The 20827-nt window shown below is 45.4% G+C and overlaps 1 protein-coding gene across 1 annotated transcript in view; it reads left to right on the forward strand.

Moving 5' to 3' along the window:
- VIT (vitrin) overlaps positions 1 to 20827 on the forward strand; it is a 114053-nt gene that overhangs the window by 66231 nt on the left and 26995 nt on the right. The window contains exons 7-12 of the mRNA XM_006018418.2: positions 3901 to 3981; positions 6094 to 6300; positions 7752 to 7802; positions 14661 to 14699; positions 14802 to 14858; positions 15864 to 15926. Coding sequence (XP_006018480.1) covers positions 3901 to 3981; positions 6094 to 6300; positions 7752 to 7802; positions 14661 to 14699; positions 14802 to 14858; positions 15864 to 15926 — 498 coding nt within the window. The remainder of the gene's footprint in view (positions 1 to 3900; positions 3982 to 6093; positions 6301 to 7751; positions 7803 to 14660; positions 14700 to 14801; positions 14859 to 15863; positions 15927 to 20827) is intronic.

Below are 20827 nucleotides of genomic sequence, written 5' to 3' on the forward strand. Positions count from 1 at the left end.
ACCCACATCCCCCACCCCTATCCACCCCTCACACCCCACATACCCACGGACCCACAGCCCCCCATAAACCTATATCTACACCCCCCCACAATATACAAAAGTAAGACTTCATTTTAAGCTATTATACTATCACCTCTATGTACACTACACAAACACATGTAAATCAAGACAAAAATATTTTTTTGAAATCAAATTAATGAATATTGTAGATGTTTGCTTTTTAAAATATACTTTGGTATTTTTCTGATCCCAAGATAGCAAAACCCCTTCCTAAAAGGAGTACTTCTGGGCGCAAGGGGAGAGACTTCTCTTGGCAAAGGTCAGGGATTAGAGGGTGGGACTTCTGGTCACAAGAAAGCGACCAGGGGGCAGGGCACCTATCAAGGGGCAGAGCTACCCATGAGGCCCTCAACAGCTTGCCAAAACTTGGTAAGCAGCCCTCCGCATGAAAAAATTACCCGCCCCTGCTTTACAGTGTCAATAGGCTCTGAACAGTGTAACTCAAAATGCAATTTATGCCACTAGTGTCCCAATCTACCAGGAGAGAGAAATGCAGTTCATAGATTTCATAGATTTCATAGACATTAGGGCTGGAAGGGACCTCGGAAGATCATCGAGTCCAGCCCCCTGCCCAAAGGGCAGGAAGTCAGCTGGGGTCATAGGATCCCAGCAAGATAAGCATCCAGTTTGCTCTTGAAGGTGTTCAATGAAGGCGCTTGAACCACCTCCGGTGGCAGGCTGTTCCAGACCTTGGGGGCTCAGACAGTAAAGAAGTTCTTCCTTATGTCCAGCCTGAAACGATCTTGAAGTAGTTTGTGACCATTCGACCTCGTCATCCCTTGGGGCGCTCTGGTGAACAAACGTTCCCCCAGATGCTGGTGGTCACCCCTGATAAACTTGTAGGTGGCCATCAGATCACCCCTGAGCCTGCGCTTTTCCAGGCTAAAGAGCCCCATAGCTCTCAGCCTGTCATCGTAGGGTCTGCTTCCCTGACCTCTGATCATGCGCGTGGCTCTTCTCTGGACTCTCTCAAGCTTCTCCACATCCTTTTTTAATTGTGGAGCCCAAAACTGGACGCAGTACTCCAGCTGCAGCCTCACTAAGGCCGAGTACAGGGGGAGAATGACGTCCCGAGATTTGCTTGAGAAGCATCTATGGATGCAAGCCAGCGTTTTGGTCACTTTACTAGCCGCCGCATCGCATTGCAGGCTCATGTTCATCTTGTGGTCAAAGATGACCCCCAAGTCTCTTTCTTCCATAGTGCTAGCCAACATAGCACTGCTGAGCCTATAAGGATGCTGAGGGTTTTTCTTCCCAAGGTGGAGAACCTTGCATTTATCGGCGTCGAACCCCATCAGATTCTCGTCCGCCCACTTGCTGAGCCTGTCCAGGTCAGCCTGGATAACCTGCCTGTCTTCTGGTGTGGATGCTTTGCCCCAAAGTTTGGTGTCATCGGCGAACTTGGCCAGTCCGCTTCTGACTCCAGTGTCCACATCATTAATGAAGATGTTGAACAGTATGGGTCCAAGGACAGAGCCTTGGGGGACCCCACTGGTCACAGGACACCACGATGAGTGACTTCCATCGATTACTACCCTCTGGGTCCGACCCCGGAGCCAATTTCCCAGCCAGTGGATCGTGGAGGACCCAAGGCGACAATTGGCCAGTTTCTCCAAGAGGCGATCATGGGACACCAGATCGAAGGCTTTTTTGAAGTCAAGATATATGACATCAATCTCTTCTCCCTTGTCCAGGTGATAGGTCACCTGGTCGTAGAAGGAAATGAGATTGGTCAAGCAAGACCTACCCGCAACAAACCCGTGCTGGCTATCCCTTAAGATGTTGGCGTCGGCCAGTCCATTAAGGATGGCCTCTTTAATAAACTTTTCTAAGATCTTCCCCGGGATAGAAGTCAGGCTGATGGGCCTATAGTTAGCCGGATCCACTTTCCTCCCTTTCTTGAAGATAGGCACCACATTGGCCTTCTTCCAGTCTTCGGGCACTACACCAGAGCGCCAAGAGTTTTCAAAGATCCGTGCTAGAGGCTGGGCTATGATGCTCGCCAGCTCCTTGAGTACCCTGGGGTGAAGATTGTCAGGGCCAGCTGACTTGAAGGTATCCAGCTTCTCAAGATGTTCCTTCAGAAAGTCAGCATTAATGGAGGGCAGGGGATCACCCTCACCCGGACTTCCCGGCCCTGTAGCGGGCATGGGCGTCCCATGGGACTGATGAAAGACTGACGCAAAGTAAGGGGTCCAATGTTGCCCCTGCTTTTCCTCCGGCTCCCCACATATCTGAAAAAGGACGTTTTATTCTCCTTGATGCTCAAAGCTAGTTGGAGTTCAGTTGCAGCCTTGGCTTTCCTGGTATGCTCCCTACAGGACCGGACCAGTGCAGAATAATCCTCCTTATTAATCAGCAGCCTCATTCAAATCTCACTTATACGTACAAAATACCAAAGATGACCTTATCCATCTTCAAATCATTGATAGACATTTTATTGGCACTGGTCTTGTATTATGGAGCTTGAACTAAAAATTTAAGACTTTCAATGGATGTACTAGGCTTCTAAGATGAAAGCCCCAAGTCACCAAAGGCACTGATAATAATTGCTTTACCTAACACAGTGTTTGAAGAGTCTTCCAGTTTGTTTCTCCCAGTCTTATTTCACAGGAACCAAAGCTCTAACCTTTTGAAACAGTCTTCCAAGCAGACTTCTTTGTCACCAGTGAAATGGTGCCCTTTTGGTAGTCACAGTTGAGTCTTCCAGTTGAGCTCTCAAGAGCTCTGTAAAGGGTGTAAGATCCATCTCATAATAGAAGTCTATGACTTCCTTATCTGAAAAGATCTGATTTACAACATGAGCACATTACATGGCTGGAAAATTAAGCCATGTAGCTAGAGAGAGTCTTTTGAGTATCTCCTTCTCCTTTCTAGTGAAAACACCCATCTTGCACACCTGGTTGGCTGCCAGAACTGTGATTCTGGCACCAGTCTCAGTAGAACCATACTGCCTGATATCTTTTGTGCTCTTTAAAGCAGCTGATGCATTGCACAGCTTCACAATTGGGTTGGCTGTGCAGCGGCCACTGGAAGTTGCTGCTGCCCCTGTGTGTGGCAGGTACCCAGTCATGTCATTACACCTCTATTATTAACCCTGGAGTACATTCTATAATAGGTCAGTCCTATTGGAAAAGCTAAGAACCAAAAGAAAACTAAAGGCCCAAACCTTAGATATATCAAATATCTTTTTACTCAAAGGAAGCTATGCACATACTTAAGTGCTCTGCTAATCCACAGTCTCAGGTTCTCATGCAGCCTTCAGCACGGAAGTCTGCAGGTGGCCCCTAAGTGATTTGTTATCATCAGGCATTAACGAGTTATGACTGTACTTCAATTGGTAACAGGCATACTGCATTCCAATACTACATAATTTCCTGGTGTACTCCAAGACCCAGACCCTGCTAGTACTTCATTGAGCCTGTGAGTAGTCCCAAGGTCTACAGAACCATCCATAAATTCAAGGACACAAAAGATCAAGGTTTAATAACTGCATATCAGGAATCAGAAAACTCCTCTGTGTTTTGTGTTCCTTCTCAGGGTGCACAGTTTTCAATTAAACATTGGAGTTTTGCAGTGTTAGTCAAACTCTGTATTTTTTTAATTGGTTCAGAAAGTCCCAATGAAATCAAGTTTTGAGTAGAGGACAGCATAACTTAACTGCATATTACTCCCTGGATGCAAGTCTCAATATACTTTTCCAAAGCACAGCACAGACTGCAGATATTACCTTGTTTGTAGCTAGATACCATGGTGACTAATGCTCTGTAAATAGGAGAAAGGCTTGAGATGGTTTTCTCCTAAAGCTACATTCTCATAATGTGCGCTATTGTGTTTCAGAATCTAGAAAGTCAGAGCAAGATATAAAATTTACCAAGACTATTGACACCTCTAATACATCAGAAAAGTCATCTGAACCAGGTATGCCCTGGGAACCTCAGTGAAATTTAGAGAGGGAGTGGGTCTGCTTTCCAGAACAAGTGGATTCAGTTTTTCTTAGACAGACTAGCTTTTCAGTCTAAAGAACCTGCAGCTGGTTACCAAAACTGGATTGAACACTATAGTACTCATATACTCTTCCCCTTGCTCAGCTTCCCTTCTGGGTTCTCTTTCCCAGCGACTGCACTACTGCTGCTCATATAAGCTCATATACACCAAAGGGCATGCAAGGTTGAGGAAAAATACCAGGATATCCTAACACCACAGCTTTTGAGGACAGCAAGCGCAGCAAAATCTGAAGGTTGACGTTGTGGCTTTCAGACACTTCTTACAGAGCTGGGAGGCAGGCAAAGAGCGCTAGTGCCCATACAACAACTCTCAGAGTTTTTGTGGCTGAGGCAGATATAATATCCATAAGAAGCTCTGGAGCTGAGTACACAGCCGTGATCACTAATACCCTCTTAAAGGATCAGGTGTATTTTCTGTCGCTCCCTCCTGGCCCTGGAGTAAAGGGAGAGAGCCATGCTTCCCCACACAGTACAAGTCCTCCGTGGACATTTTGAGATTCTAAAATGGCAATCAACTCTGCATTTCTCTCATCCTTGCAAGCTGGGTAGATAAATGTCAAGAGTATGCCTTCCCTGGAGCACAGAGGTACAATATTACATTGAAAGACTTACTGGCTGTGTCTATACAGCACAAGGAGGAGCTGTGTAGAGATACTTGACTAGCTCATTCACTCTCAGTGAAGTGCTGTGCTAATGCAGCTGTACTGCCTCTGGTACCTGAACTACCACAGGTATCTATCCACACAGCACTGCATTGTAGCTGGTAGACATGCCCACTGTGCCCTCTATATTCCCCTGGCAAGGCAAGGTTCAGCTCAAAGGGAGCCATTACACTGAATTTTCAGCTAACCTGTTTGCTTTTTCTTCAGAGCTCTCTTTCACTATTATCCTAGTAAAACTGCCTGAGATTGGAATTGTTCACTGGCCAGCAGCAGATAGCAATTAATCCATCAGAAAGTGTCATAGATTATGCTTTTCACCATAAGAACATACCCTCAACAAAATACCAGGTTCTGCAGAGAGAGCCATGAATAGGCTGATTAAAGAAACAATGCTGTTTTGATCCCCCAAATGTCTCTGCCTTTCCCTGGGGACATGGAATTTTGTTGAAATGAACACCTGTGTGGAAGGAACATGAGATGTGATTTTGTGGCATTTTTTCTAGATGGATTGAAATGACAGGGTTGAGGGTTTATTTTTAAAGCTGATGAAATAAATGATAAGCATAGCTATAAAAATATCATTTCACAGTGATATTGAGGAAGTACCTTTGACAGCCAGCAAGTTAAAACTGGTCTCATTCCACCTCCACTTCCTCTCCTGTTGCAACTGTGGATGTCCACATTTTTTAAAGCACAACCAGGTTGAAATTTTTGAAAGCACAACTTTAGAACAATGCAGATACTTCTGAAATCGTGCCATCCCCCACCTCACCTCAGCAAAACAGCAGTGGTCGATGTGCTGACATTGCCACAATTACCTGAAGCATTGTTCCTAGAGGCTGCCCACCCCTCAACAATATTGTGGTACTGTGGTAGTTTGATGTCTTTTATTTTTGGTCTATGATTCACATATAATCATTTTTTATTACCACTAGCAAGATGATTTACATTCATACAGATTCCCTAATTGCCAAACTTTGCAGGGAGAGCATGGCCGTGGAATAGAAATTATCTGCAATTGGCTGAATCAGCAATTTTGTGATTCTGAGGCAAGTTTGTAGGTCTTCCTGTCAAAAGTGGAAAAATTGAAAGAGAAAAAAACTAGGTCATGAAAACTGCAAATTAGCTCTTGATCACTGCTCTCCAGAGAATTATATAATACCACATCACATCAAGATGTAAGTGAGATATCCACATATCAGTGAAGGCATTAATGGATATGATGCTTATTTGCAGAGGGAGAGCCCAAATAAACCAAATCGGCCAATGTGTTTGCCTTTTGAAACAAGCGGACTCAGGTGATGTTTCTGTGTGCGCCACATGTATCATATTGCTACACATATCATATTATGAAATACTTACAGGGGAAACATTTCGCAAAGATTATCGGACCACTCCAATACCTTCATTAACTACACAAGTTACTACCACAACACCGGCACCTACTACCGCAGCAACAGAACCCATCAATGTAACACCAAAGTCAACTGCACCCCTCATGACAAACAGAACAACAACTACTACTGCTGCTGTCAAACCACGACCTCCTGTGCATCGGGTCAGGGATATAGGTCAGTAGAACAAATGTAGGACTTTTTTTCTTGCCTTGTTAACCTGTAGTCTTCCTAGTATTTCAAGAATAAGTCCTATATTTTATTGGGTCACTATTTAAAAGACCATCACAATTTATTAAATAATTCAGTATAGAAATATGAATACTGGGTAAAATATTTTATTTTTGTGCCAAGGCTGAGATGAAACTAGTGTGATAGAGTGCTCATATTGACCTCTGAGAAGCTACAAAACTCCTAGAGATGTTTTTCTTAAGCATCTGTATGACTGTAGGCACATCTACACAAGATGCTTAATGCTCAGTAGATTAATTCTACTGCACATTAGCATGTCACAGCAAAAGTAATGCTAATGCGCAGTAGAATTAGTCTACTGTGCATTAAGCATGACAAAAAGGCTGTGCACTGTTGCTACTGTGCAGTAGTGCCAGCTACTCTGCATTTAGTTAGTACCTTATATTAGAGGTACTAAACTTAATGCGCCATAGCAACGGCACATTAATGCACCTGTAGATGTGCCTTGTGTTTTATATGTGGACTAATAAGAGGTCAAAGTAATCATCTTGGCTCATCAACAAGTTGATATATAATCGCTTCCGTAAAATGGGCTATTTCTGGAAATTTCTTCAATACAACTTATTCTTACTTCCAATTACATTATACAAAATATGAAAAGAAAGTCCACCAAATGTCATAATTTTCAAATATATATTATTCAACAGATATTCCTCTGAATATTTTGGCTAGCTGTTACAGTTGAGCTTGATAATTCAACAAAAAGATTGGAAAGTCACTTATTTGATTAATTACACAATAACTTGTATTTTTGCAATTACTTTTCCCTCAGTCCTATTTGGACTCTTATAAAGAAAAATATTCATTGTTCTCTAATTATGAACTTGCTTGCCATGTTTTTCCTGATCCTTTCCTTCCCCCTCATTCAAAGGGCATGTATATTGTTTCTATAGCTTAATACGCGGGTGTCAAACATAGCCCACAGAGGTGGGTCATTTTCACCACGGTTGCCAGAAACCAAGGAGTTAACACTCATCAACCCACTGGAGCTGCAGTGTCAGCATGGCCAGCATCCAGGGAGTAAAGGTGGCTACCAAATTTAGGTTTTTTCAATTGCCATTGACAATTAAAATCAGTCTTTTTTCACCCCCTGGGTGCTGGCCAAATTGATACTATAGTTCCAGCAGCTGTTATGATGGGGACTGAGCAGCAGCACTATTAATTCCTTGGCTGCTGGTGCTGATACACCAGCTACAAAAAGCACAGCAAGAAGCTTTGCAGGCTGAATCCAGAGGTGGGTCATCCAGCCCGCAAGAAGACCCACAGTCCAGATCTAGCGCATGCAAAGCTTTGGAGTCTAGATCTGTCCTGCCAATTCATTTGACACCTCTGGTCTAATACATTTCAAAAGAAGAGACTCTCTTGTTTCTGCCTAGGTTCTAGCAGTGTCCACCCAGCTTACTCATCTGTGGCAGCTGCAGCTTCAAGTAAGTACAGTGATGGTGCTTGTGGTTTGAGGAGTGGATAATGCACAGGGTAGATCAATAACTGTGCAGTGACACTGTTAAAAACTGGAATGTCACCTTGGCCCCACTGAAGCCAATGGCAAAGCTGCTCCCAAGGCGCATCCAGATAAGTGTGGCCGTATGGTATGTGGCACTGCAAACAGGATTGCAGCACCAGATACTGCACAGTCAGGTGTTCTCCATACTGCAAGATATCCAGGGGTCAGAAAAAACCCATGGAAAAAATAATGGAGCAGCACACACACGGGCAGCAAGCGCCACTGAAAAGCAGAGCCAGGCCTCCTGGAGCTGTGCTGCAGTTGCCAGTCAGGTTTTGCCTGCTGCAGCCCCCAGCACCCCAGGTAAGGCTGCTGGGCCAGCACAGTGCAGGTGCGCCGCTGCTGCTTGTCCCCAGGGAACCAAATGTCCACGCTCGTCTGGACACAGCCCCAGGTTCTAACAGGGAGCTTTAGCAATTCCTTTGCAAACCAGGAGCAATGCTATGGAACAAGGGGACCTAAAACAAAGGATTTTAATCTGTATTTAGACAAAAATAGCAAAGATAGAGCTTATTTTTCAGGATGTTGACCACCTTCCGCTCCAGGGAAGCATCTTCCCTGAGACATTCTGGGCGCATCTACATGAGCCGCCTGCTGCACAATTGTTACTGTTCAGTCATTTAGTACTTGCATAACCAAGTACTAAATGACTGCACAGTAACTGGAGTTACTGAGCAGTAGCATCCCACCATGCTTGCCTAGTGCCTCTCACTGCGCAGCAGCTCATTATTACTGTGCAATAGCATTACATCATGGTTTGTGCCCAGCGACGCTACTGCACAGTAGCGCTACTGCACAGAGCTGTTGCACAGTAGTAATGCGCTACTGTGCAGTAAGCATCTCTGGGTATGTGCAAATCTCTGGGTATGTGCAAGTTCTAGATGTGGCCACTGGATATGTGCAAGTTTGGCATAGGTAAAAGATAGGTCTTGCAGTACTTACATCTGTTTGAGAATCTTGAGATACTTCAACCATGTTTGATCTCCTCTACTTTGCTGCCCTCAGACTAAAACTTAAATTCTGCTCTTACATGTTATACTTCAGACAGTAGAATAGCTATTTAAACATGCTCAAAGAGGGATGAGAGCTTTGGAAAACTGACTTCAGTCAGGCCAATGCTCTTCTGAAAACCTCAGACTGTGGCTCAGAATATGGTAAAAAATATAGTGTTATTCCTGGCTTTGCATTTGTGTTATTGACAACAGCATCATGGCTGGTCAAAGTTTCTTCTTCATCTTGATCCAGAAACCTGCTTCCTTTCAAACCCACAAGCTGTAATACAAATATTTGGAGCAGCTACCCATACAGTGTATAATTACTCAGCTGGAGAGTAAAAAAAAAAGAATATTTTCAAATGCTAATTTCAAATATTTTCAAATAATATTTTCAAATTCAGTTTCAGGTCACTGAATTCTGGTCACTACTGAGTATATGGGTCTTAGACAGTTGTCTCATTCTCTCACCCTTTCTGAACACAGCAAGCTCAGTCCTGCTCTCAGATTCAACCTATAAGTGTCACGGAGAACAATGGAAATTGTGATCTTGTATCCAGGACCCAATCCAAGACATATTGGCTTCTTTGCTGAGGGTGACATGTCATGGGATTTGATTCATAAGATTTTTTGGGGGTTGCTGATTAAATGAGGCCAATATTTCAATTGTAAGATGTAGAAAAGAAAAATCACAACTACACTCTCATTTTGTTGCATTTTTATATTTCTTGAGAGACATTACCAGTGCAAAGGCCAGACCTGAGGTAAGACTATAAGAGCCCAAAGTGGTCTGTAGTATAGCATGCATCAGTGCAGAGGGTGGTGGGGCACCCACAAGCGGCTTAGTAAGCTGCAATCCTGCTCTTACTGATGTCAACAGGAGCAGGAACAAGCACATTAAAAGAGTTTTAGGAAGTTGTCCAGTACAGTAAGTCACAAGATGTGACCTTCTACATCATTTTCCTGATCTAATGAGAGATTCCTTCTGGAGCCTAAATGCTTAATTGTTTTTTGAAAATTCTAGCAATTTCCAAGAATTTTTATTTTAAAGAGTCTTTATTTTAAACAATTTCTTATGCAGGACCATCAGACTTGGCTCTCAAAGGCCACGGTCGTACATGCATTCATTACTCACTCTTATGGTTCAGACTAGAGGTTCTGAGGTTGATCGGGTTTACACCACAGTTTGACTTACCTGGATTTTAAAAGCAAAGGGCTCATATAGACACAGCAGGAGGAATCAAATGCCCTCCTGTTTCTTGGCTGTTGAGATCTTTCATATCCAAATACCAGTGGGCTTTAGGAGCTCATCTTCAAAAGGCACATCACAACTGAATGCCCATGAAACAGTGTAGCCCAAGTAGTATAGCTGCAGCTGCAGCTGCAGCTGCATCTATTGGGAAAGATATTCTGCCATTTCTAGCCACTGGCATTAGCAAGATTTTATAGTACTTAAATCAAAAGGTGATTTATAGCTTAAAGTCTCCCAAAGGAAAAAAAAAAAGGCCCCTTGTTACCTCTGACTATCCTTGTATTTGCGCTTCTTTCCTTATGGTCTTCTGTATTTATTTTCACCATCTTCTTCATCAAAAGAACATGAATTTTAAAAGTAAAAAATAAAACATAATAAATTCCCCCAAATTTTGTATCTAAAGTTAGACTGCTCCAGCTAATGATATGGAGTGGAGCAAAAAACAATGATGCAGACCCACATGGGCGGCAGGATTGATCTCTCATATATTTATGGCATGACAGGCCCCATACATGATTCTCTGTCTAAAGCATATGACCCCTGGCATGTTTGGTTTTCTAGAGGAGTGCTGCAGTGCTCGCTGCTACCCATAGTTTTTATGATGCCAGTGGGATTTTATCCACAGTTGTAAGTGTTTGTAGCAGCGGGTCTAAAGAGTGGATCCAGGTCCTGCTAAATAAGTAACAATTTTCTGTCCAGATTATTGCTTCTGCTGCTTTTTTCTTATGCCTTCAGCACATGGTAAAGTCATCAGATATCATGAGTAGGGGAAATGCCCTCTGCTTTTTTTTCTCAATGTGCCCAACTTCACCACAGACCCTAGAAGGAGCCGTGCAGACAGATTCCTGCTCCTCTGAATGCTGAAGCTCTTCAGAAAAGCAATAATATAATCTGTAGTCGATTTCAAAGACTAACATATATGGAGCAGTCCCTGTTTGGGAAACTAATGAGACCTGCTAGGTGAGGGACTGGTGATAAATTCATATATCAAATATGATGTTGGGAACCAACCCCTCTTCCACCCGGCAGGCGTTTCAGTGCCACCTCACTTGAGTTGCTGAGAAAACATTAATGCAAAAGGGGAAGGAGCCATTCTCCTCACTGATTTTTGTGACTTGGTCTTAGGGCTAAGATATAGCCATATTATAAAAGTAAACATGCTAACGGTTTTTCCAGGACTCAAGCAGGATAGAGCAGGCTCACGCTTAGATACCTAACTCCTTGTAGGCACCTACTAGGTTTATACCCTTTTCAAATACCAGCCTATCGTACCGGTAACAAGGAGCATGGTCACATAGCTAAGGCACTACCAATAGCTTCTGATGTGTCCTTGGGCAAGTCATTACGCTTCCCTGTCTCCTTTCCAACTTTTGCCTGTCTCATCTGACTATAACTTTTCAGGGAAGAGGCTGGCTCCCAGCCTGGGCCTGCACTGTGCTCAGTAAACGGACTCCCCTGTCTCTAAGTATTATCAAAATAATGCAGGTGCTATAAGCAGCTTCCTAAATTAGGTGGGATGTCTGCATAATGAACTTTCTGGTAAGCCTGTTCTTACTGATTGTGCTCTGTTCCACTGCACGTGCGTGTGCATAAGCCTTCCCATAAGGAGCAGAGCAAGAAGAACAGACTGTGCTGCCTGCCTGACAGCACCTTCACACTCATGCTAACATATGCAGGAAGGAGTGGGGAAGGTCTCTGGCCTGGCACTGAGGGAAACACCTGGAGTTTATTTTTGGACCTTGGCTCCTTCCCTGAATTAACATGAACCACTTGCCCTTCCAGAGACTGCCTGTTGGCACAGCTGCCACAGCTCAGGCATATCACCCCCCTCGCACCCAGTTCACTCTCACAGGGATGCTCTTTCTCCCTCCAGCTTCCATTGCTTTGTATGGTCCTGCCTCTTTCCTGCTCCCAGTCACAGCTTCCTGTTGCTTGGCTATATGGCTACATTGGCCTCCACATCTTCACCTTGCCGCAGGCCTGGCTCCCAACCAGAGGCTGGGATCTGGTTCCAGCTGCAGGCTCTGACCAGCTCCCTGGCTTGGAAGCATTTCACTGACTCCAGACCTTGAGAGCAGCACATTAGTGACATGTTCAGCCTGGTCATGTCTAATCGAAGCCTCACAGAGCTGGGCTTTCGTTGCACAGTTAACATTCATTCCTGACATCTCCCAGCTCCACTCTCTGGGCTTTGCTGGGCTCTCTACAGTTTACAGCCATGGCACTGATCCAAAGTGAAATCTTTCTAACTTGGACAATTAAAAGGTCCAGTTACTGCACTATGTTCACATTTGACATTCTTCCTGGGACTCGCTCCGACCGACTGGCAGCCTCCACGCGGTCAGTCACAAACGTCGCCTTCCTCAGCCTCCTGCTTGCTCAGCGCTTAGGTTTAATGAACACCCGCCCACATCCACTCACCACAGGGCTGCAGACACACGGGCCTGTCTTATATTTAAAACAAGGACAACCCTTGTAGGCACTGGAGCTACGATTCAACCCCCCCTGTTTGTCCTGGCTAACGAAGGCTAACAGAACTAATGTGGGGACATTGGTAACATGCCTTAGGGAGGCACCGCAGGCCTGAACTGCCTGAAAGCCCAGTGTTGTTGAACAGAAGATAGAGGGCCAGGCTGGGTCTGATCCCAGGCAGGGGGTGTGAGGGTCGGGCAGGGTGATGCCAGTTTGCTGGGTTAGACTTCTTTTGATACTGATTTAATAGGGGGCCTTTCCTGTTTAACAAATGACTCTTTTACTGTGTTTCTACTGGCCTTGTAAATAGTGTTAAGTAAACATCATGAGTTCAATTGTGGCCACCCCACCACGGGGGGAGTTCTTCAGCTCTCCCTGTGTTAATTCCATTCAGCCTCTTTGGCACATGCACAAAATCTCTACATTGGAAAGAGTCTTCACAAATGTTTTGTAGAGACCCTGCTGCAGAAACGGGTGTTGTAGCCCTCAAAAACTCAGCCTGATTTGCTAGGTGTGACTGCGGATCTTCTCCACTCCTTGAGCCAAAGTTACATGCTGACAGAGTTTAAAAGCTCTGCCAATTTTGCCAGTTAAGCTTGTCAGTTCCTTAAACAGGATCTATCCGTCTCCTGGAGCTCTCACGCTCTCTAGAGAGTTCCTAGGGATACCTGGAAAGGGAGCTATTTGTGCCAGGGAATGTACAAGCCCTGGTAGGTGGGTCGTGAAGGTTCCCATTTGTTTTGGGCTGGAGCTGTTTGCCTTCCCTAGGTTTTGCAACACTAAGAATTTATGGAGCAATCAGATTTTCGGAGCATATCGCTCAGGCTTTTTCCATGCAGGGTATCTATGGCTGTTGTTCAAACTTTCTCTTGGGGCTTGATCCAAAGTCCATTGACCTCAACTGAAGGATTTTTGTTGACTTCAGTGGGCTTTGGAGCACACCTTTTCCAGGGACATCATTAAAACTGTGTTTTTGTTTGTGAGGTCTGTCACACTTCATGCTCAATCCCCTACTCGAAAAATGCCCTTTCCCTGTTAAACTCTTGTGGGGGCTCTGAATAAGATATTTCAGGCAGAAATCAGCTCTCCCCATGAAGGTGTTTGTTGTCTCAGTCGTTTCATTGTTCCCCATTTGAATGTGGCCACCTGCTGCCCTTTGGCTTAGACCAACAATTCTCAAACTGTGGGTGGTGATCCCAAAAGAGGTCACAACATTAGTGGCTGGGGTCGTGATAAATGTGCCCCCTGAGATTTCTGCACCCACAGTCGGCTGTAGGGCTGCAGCTAGGCTGGACCAGCTCCAAGCAGGAGCCACCTCTACGGCCCAGCCGGTGGGACCCTTTGTGGGAGGAAGTGCTGCACCACCATGGCCACCAAGGTGAAGCACAGCAGCGGTGGCAGCACAGAGCTGTGCCCATGCTGCTGCCGGGTGAGCAGGTGTGCTTCCACTCACCACGTTCCCTCCCCACCATGCTGGGTCCTGCCCACTGGGCTGTGGAGCCCCTGGGGGAAGGGCAGCATGGAGGGGAGACCCAAGCCTACAGCAGTCAGCCTGCATGCTCCCTCCCCAAGGGCTTTGCTCTGGCAGTGCTGCCCGCAGGGTATGGACAGGGCAGGGGTGGGAAGCCGGGCTCTGCATTTCCCTCTGGCTGCAGCAGCCACTGCCTCCCGCCAGTGGCAGCCAGGACTTGGGCGCTGGGGGGGGCAGGGGACTGTTGGCCCTGGCCCTGGGGCACCCAGGGGGGCTATGGGTATGGAGTGAGGGGCACTGGCAGGACCAGGGGGCTGTGGGTGGGGAGTGAGGAGCACCTGGGGTTGTAAGAGGCTGTGGGTTGGAAGTAAGGGACCAGGCTGAGGAAATGGGGTCAGAAATGGGGTCATGCTGAGGAAAAGTTGGAGAAGCACTGTCTTAGACTGAAAATACTCTACTGCAGTATGAAAAAACTCCATAGACCGGTCATTAACTCTGAGAGCTGTAAAAGGAAATTAAATGAAAATCCAAGAAAGTGACAGTCTTGAACTAAGCAGAATATAAATGACATTTTCCATTTTAATGCCTACCTAGGGCAAATCCAGGCTGCGCAAGGAAGAGGGCAGAATCAAGGTATGTCTTAAATTACTAGACACATGATCATGTTAAATAAATAAAATAATGCAAATCTTCACATTGAAATTGTCTGTACTGACCAGTAAAATGTTTTCAAAGCACTCAGGGGCACTTCCACCTATGCAAGTAACAGAAACGTTCCTCGGGCCACTACAGGTAAAAGCTTTCAGTCGTTGTTCAAATATTCCTTTGTACCTTAACATACTGCACACATCTAATGAGTGTTGGTTTATCTCCTAAGTATTTTTGCAGCAGGAGCTTCTAGAGCAAAAGAGATCATCCCTTTGTCCATCTGTCAGGGCTTCAGTCCTAGACCAGTTGCCAACCAAGGTTAAAGAGCCCAGTCTACCCTACCATGAAGCAGACTTTGCTCTGGCAGCTCCTGCAGCCAAGCTGGTTCCAAACATACTGCCACCTACCGTTCCCTTGGATTAAACCAGCGAGACTGAGAGGGGACACTGATGTGTGGGAGCCCAGAGTCTCCATATACGCTACCAGGCCTTTCCACCCTGGAGAGGTCACTCCAGCTTCACTTTATTTTCAAGCAAGGATTACGTTCAGAGAGCCAATGTCTCACTTGTCATAATTCTGTTGTCTCAAGAGACAGACAGATGCCTACTACTTTTCTAGCATCCTGCATTGCTATCAAATTGATTATTGCCCTGCAATATGTTCAATTAGGACATTTTAAGATAAGCCACGAAAAAAGAAAATAAACTCATAACTCTTCTCTGCCACTATAAACTATTCCATAAGTGTTCTCAGTGACACTTATGGAATAAGTGTCACTCTTGCAATGCTAAGAGGCTTGTTCTGGACCAGGCCTCAGTTCCCTCTCATTCTGGTCCTAACAAGCACTGAGTGAGTACCTTCTATTCCCAGGAGTCGAGTGAGTTCACCATCTTGCAGAAATTACTGTGCATCCTAACAGCTGGCCTGGTTTAAGTGCCTATAACTACCCTGAACAACTCCCACACCGACTACATCTTAACTTGTCCCTTTGTTTTTAAATGGACTTCTGTATTTATGCTTTTTCCTCTACCTTTTCCATTGGTCTTTAAAAGAGCACATAGAGTAGTAGTTTCAGGGCCATTGTGTACCATGTAATTACATTTTTCTCTACTCATCAATTAAAGTTAATCCTTTTGTTAAATTACACAGGTCTTCAGCGCCAAGAGCCTGTTGCAGTCTTCCGTAAACCTGCTGGGCCCCCACTCAATCTGGGTAAGTGTTACTTTTAGAATTTGCCATCCACACACATTCATTCTCTTCCATTTCAAATGTTGCTATCCTGGATAACTTCATGGGCAACATTTCTCATGATTCTCATGCATCTCACAAGAGCATCATGTTACCAGAATAGTAGTGATCACGTGTGAATCAGTAACTGATGTGCTCTAGTTAACAGTTGTAGGAATGAAGTTCTGCTGCAATGGCCACAGTTTCCTTTGTATTTCTCCAAAATGAATGTCAAAGAGTGCAAGACTGGCTAGCCCAGGGGTGGCCAGCCTTCAGCATGGGTAGCCCAAGTGGCGTGCAGCAGACTGGGGGGGTGAGAACAGGCAGCAAATAAGACAGGAAGCCAAAAGCAGAGAAGCAGATTGGGCAGGGTAAGGGATTGGGATAGCACTTGGGCCAGTACAGGGTTTATTTGTGTCAAAAGGTTGACCCTCCACTGGTCTAGCCAAAGCGTCTTCTGTATCTGTTGGTACTAGAAAACTTCTGCAAACTGTCTACAACCTCAAAGGCTGTTCCTGATACTGAAGGATAATTATCTCCCTTGGTTTTGCCTACCTCTTAGCTGTGCTTGGACTCTGTGACTCTGTCCAGGAAGCAGTCCAACCCTTGGGACTGCTTTTCTGATGATGCCTGGAATATTCCATATCTGGAAAGCCCTGGATGTTTGGTTATAACTCAGTCAAGAGCAGAGACATAGCAAGATATTTCAGCACCTGGGGCAGAGGTGGTGGGGTGGGAGGGGGAAATACACTGGACACTGAGAGCAGGAAGGAGGCCAGGGGGAGAGGCAGGGAAATCTTATCTGCCCCTGCTCTCTGATCTCAGGTAGCAGCTGCTACAGCCCCAGATATGCTTCTGGGCACAGGATTATACTCCCCATTGCAGAGCCTCGGGGGACCCCCATTCCCCTTGCTTCTCTCACTCTCCTCCTCCCCAGGTATAACATGGGGATGTCCTTGCCTAGCTTTCTATGGCTATCCCTGCCATGGAAAAGACTCCTGGGGGCACAGGAGCCATACCCGCGTCCCCTGTACTTTGGCACCCAGCACTGGTGATCCCCTTGTCCCGCCCTAGTACACGATTGATCAAGAGAGATGGGACCTATGTCATTAGCCTGAGGACAGGGTTTTAATGAGGGGAGGAAGGTACACACTGGTGGGTTTTGTATCAAAGAAGAGAGAAAGTTTGTAGATTTAAAGGATAGAAAAGGCCATTTGGGTGATCTAATCTGACCTCTTGCCTAATTCAGGTCAAAGAACCTCACCAAACCAATTCTGGATAATGCCTAAGTCTTACAGTTGAGCTAAAGCATATTTAAGATGGAGGCTATTTTTCCTCTTATCTTCTCTTTTTCCTTCACTGCTACTCCCCTTGCTTCTCCATTTCCTCCTCTTTAACATTCACCCTCCTGTCTCTTTGACAGTGTCTGTCATACTTATTCATTCTCTCCATTTGAAAAACTTATAACCTTTTATTTCTCTCCTCACACCTTTTTTTATTCTCTCTTGGTTCTTCATCCTGGCCCAAACCCAGTGTCCATTTGTGGTGCAGGAGAGGTGAGCAGAACCACGGGCACCAACCTGTCTCTGTACCTGTCTGCCTGTCATGTTAGGGCAGGAGAGCTTCCGATCCCGAAGGCAGATGACGGATAGCTCAAGGCATTTTCAAAAAAGGGAGGAAGGAGGACCCAGGAAACTATAGGGCAGTTAGTCTTACCTCGATCCTGGGGAAGCTTTTTGAGAGAATTATCCTGGCGCATGTCCATGAGGGGCCAGCAGGGGAGATTATGCTTAGGGGCAACCAATATGGGTTCATTAAAGGGAGGTCCTGTCAGACCAACCTGGTGGCCTTCTATGACCAGGTCACAAAATCCTTAGACGCAGGGGTAGCAGTGGACGTAGTCTTTCTGGACTTTAGGAAGGCCTTCGACACTGTCTCTCACCCCATTCTCATTAAAAAAACTAGGGGACTGTGGCGTCGACACCTACACAGTCAAATGGGTTACTAACTGGCTGGAGGGCCGCGCCCAGAGAGTGGTGGTGGATGGGTCATTTTCGACCTGGAGGGATGTGGGCAGCGGGGTCCCCCTCGGCTCGGTCCTCGGACCTGCACTGTTCAACATCTTCATCAGTGACTTGGACAAGGGGGTAAAAAGCATCCTGTTCAAATTCACAGATGATATTAAGATGTGGGGGGAAGTGGGCACACTAGAAGGGAGGAATAGACTGCAATTGGACCTAGAGAGGTTACAGGGGTGGGCGGATGAGAACAGGATGGGTTTCACCACTGACAAGTACAAGGTGTTGCACCTGGGGAAGAGGAACCAGCAGCATACCTACAGCCTGGGGAACTCCCTTCTTGTCAGTGCAGAGGCAGAAAAGGATCTTAGAGTCATTATTGATGCCAAAATGAACATGGGCCGGCAGTGTGGGGACGCGGTCAGGAAGGACAACCACACCTTGTCATGCATCCACAGAAGCATCTCGAGCAGGTCCAAGGAGGTGATCCTCCCTCTCTATGCGACATTGGTCAGGCTGTAGTTGGAGTACTGCATCCAGTTCTGGGCGCCACACTTCAGGAGGGATGTGGACAGCATTAAGAGGGTCCAGAGGAGGACCACTCGCATGATCAGGGGGCAGCAGGGCAGGCCCTACAAGGAGAGGCTACAGGACCTGAACCTGTTCAGCCTCCACAAGAGAAGGCTGAGGGCGGATCTAGTGGCTGTTTACAAACCAGTCAGAGGGGACCAGCAGGCATTGGGGGAGTCCCTGTTCCCCCGAGCAATCCCAGGAGTGACTAGAAATAATGGTCACAAGCTGGCAGAGGGTAGTTTCAGACTAGACATCAGGAGGCACTACTTCACAGTCAGGGTGGCTAGGATCTGGAACCAACTTCCAAGGGAAGTGGTGCTGGCTCCTACCCTGGGGGTCTTTAAGAGGAGGCTGGACAAACACCTGGCCGGGGTCATTTGACCCCAGTACTCTTTCCTGCCCAGGGCAGGGGATTGGACTTGATGATCTGCTCAGGTTCCTTCCAACCCTACCAACTATGAAACTATGAAACTATGAAGAGAGCACATCTGCCTGGAGACAGACTTAGAAAAGAAAAAGAGCCCTGCTGTAGACTAAAAGAGGTCAAGGTAGTTTTTAATCTGTGAGAAAATGTTCCTAAAGAGCAGTGAGCAGGATGCTGAAATTTTCTTAAACTGAAGTCAGTAGTCAGTATTTTAATTCTGCTAATATTTTTGTTTAAACATCCTAATGTTTCCTCAAGGCAATCATACAGCCGAAGTCCCACATCATGAATGATTCTGTTTTCCTAATCACAGGGAAAAATATTGGGCTTAGAGTGACTTTTGCCATCCTCATCTTCATCTTTAGCACTAATTTTTGGCAGGTCAAGGATGTCACTTCTAGCCAACTTCGCCACATGATCAAAGAGAAATCACTGAACAACTCTGTGCTTTCTTGGAATAGCGTTTTGTTTATCTTGACTGCATGTTTCTTGTGAAGCCAGGGCCAGTTCTACAGTCTTGGCCGGGTTCTCAAGGACCTTTTGGTCATCGGTCTGAGGCAGATGCAATGGGGGGAGCGGTCACTTAACAATATACACTCTGATAAATTCATTTTCCTCCCAAGCATCTTCCTATGCTCCTGGAGGAATTTCATTTCCCCTGACAAGGATCAAACCCCTCTTGACAGTCTTCACGCTCTCAGGGATTTCACTCCCCTGTAAAAGTTGTTTGAAAACTGTTCAGGACTCAAAAACTATGGTTTTACTTGGTTCCAAAGGTCAACAGGTTTAGGATTCACATCGCCTTGATCTGTCATTGTGTGAAAAATCCTGGCTGCTTTCAAGAATGCTAATATATCTCCGCTTTGTAAATTTGGTACAGAACTTTCCTTACCAGCTGTCTGGTAATAATCCCAAAGAATAGGACAGTTTATTGCCACTGTACTGTTCTCCCTGAGAGCTGAAGACTCTCATTTACTAGACTAATCCATTTACAATTGGCCAACTCAAATTTTGTCATCCGTCATCTGTTTGTTTGTTTGTTTGTTTAGAAGGAAAAGACAGGGTTTGCTCATTGGCAGAACCATGTTAAAGGCTGTAAACAATTATAAGATTGCCTAACAGAGCAGTATGCAGATCCCAGTATACATTTGGAATGACCTGAGGCACTTTTATGTAGTTAGCTATCATCTGACCAGAACGAGCAGACGCAGCTCTTAAAAAGCATGCGTCCAAAGAAACCCCACCAGTGCTCCTTCTGACAAAAACATAGTTGGTTGGTCTTTTCCATGTCATAATCATTTGAATCATAGGTGGAAGAGAATCTGTTTTTCATTCTTGAGATTAAATATTCCAGGGAAGTTTCAAGGAGCTCCAGTGCTCAATTCATACATAAAGTCATGGGCTGAGCACAAATATAAGGTGGTTATGGAAACTAGGTTTTTTGTCTGAGAGACAGGTACATTCCCTTGTACTGACATTTTTACTTCAGCTGGTGTCACCTGATGATTGTGAGGTATGCATATGAAGCATGTGTCCTATCTCATGCTGTGATTTTATCTTACCTTTTAATTATATAAGCTCCATAAATTTTCTGTTGCCTACAATGTGAAGCTTATGGTTATTGATCTTCCACATACAAGTTTATTTCATTGGAAGCCATTGGTTTTAGGAGCAATGAAAGTTAAGTTTAGCACTCCAATAACTAATTTTGAACAACAACAAAAAATGACTGCAGCCCATTTCACCATCTGTTGCCTAAGATGTCAGTCGCCCCTTTCAATCCTTTTACAGTCTAAATCATAGATTCATAGATGCTAGGGTCAGAAGGGACCTCAACAAATCATCAAGTCCAGCCCTTTGTCTAGGCAGGA

The sequence above is a fragment of the Alligator sinensis genome, unplaced genomic scaffold (genome assembly GCF_000455745.1).
Source record: "Alligator sinensis unplaced genomic scaffold, ASM45574v1 scaffold489_1, whole genome shotgun sequence".
Lineage (NCBI taxonomy): Eukaryota > Metazoa > Chordata > Crocodylia > Alligatoridae > Alligator > Alligator sinensis.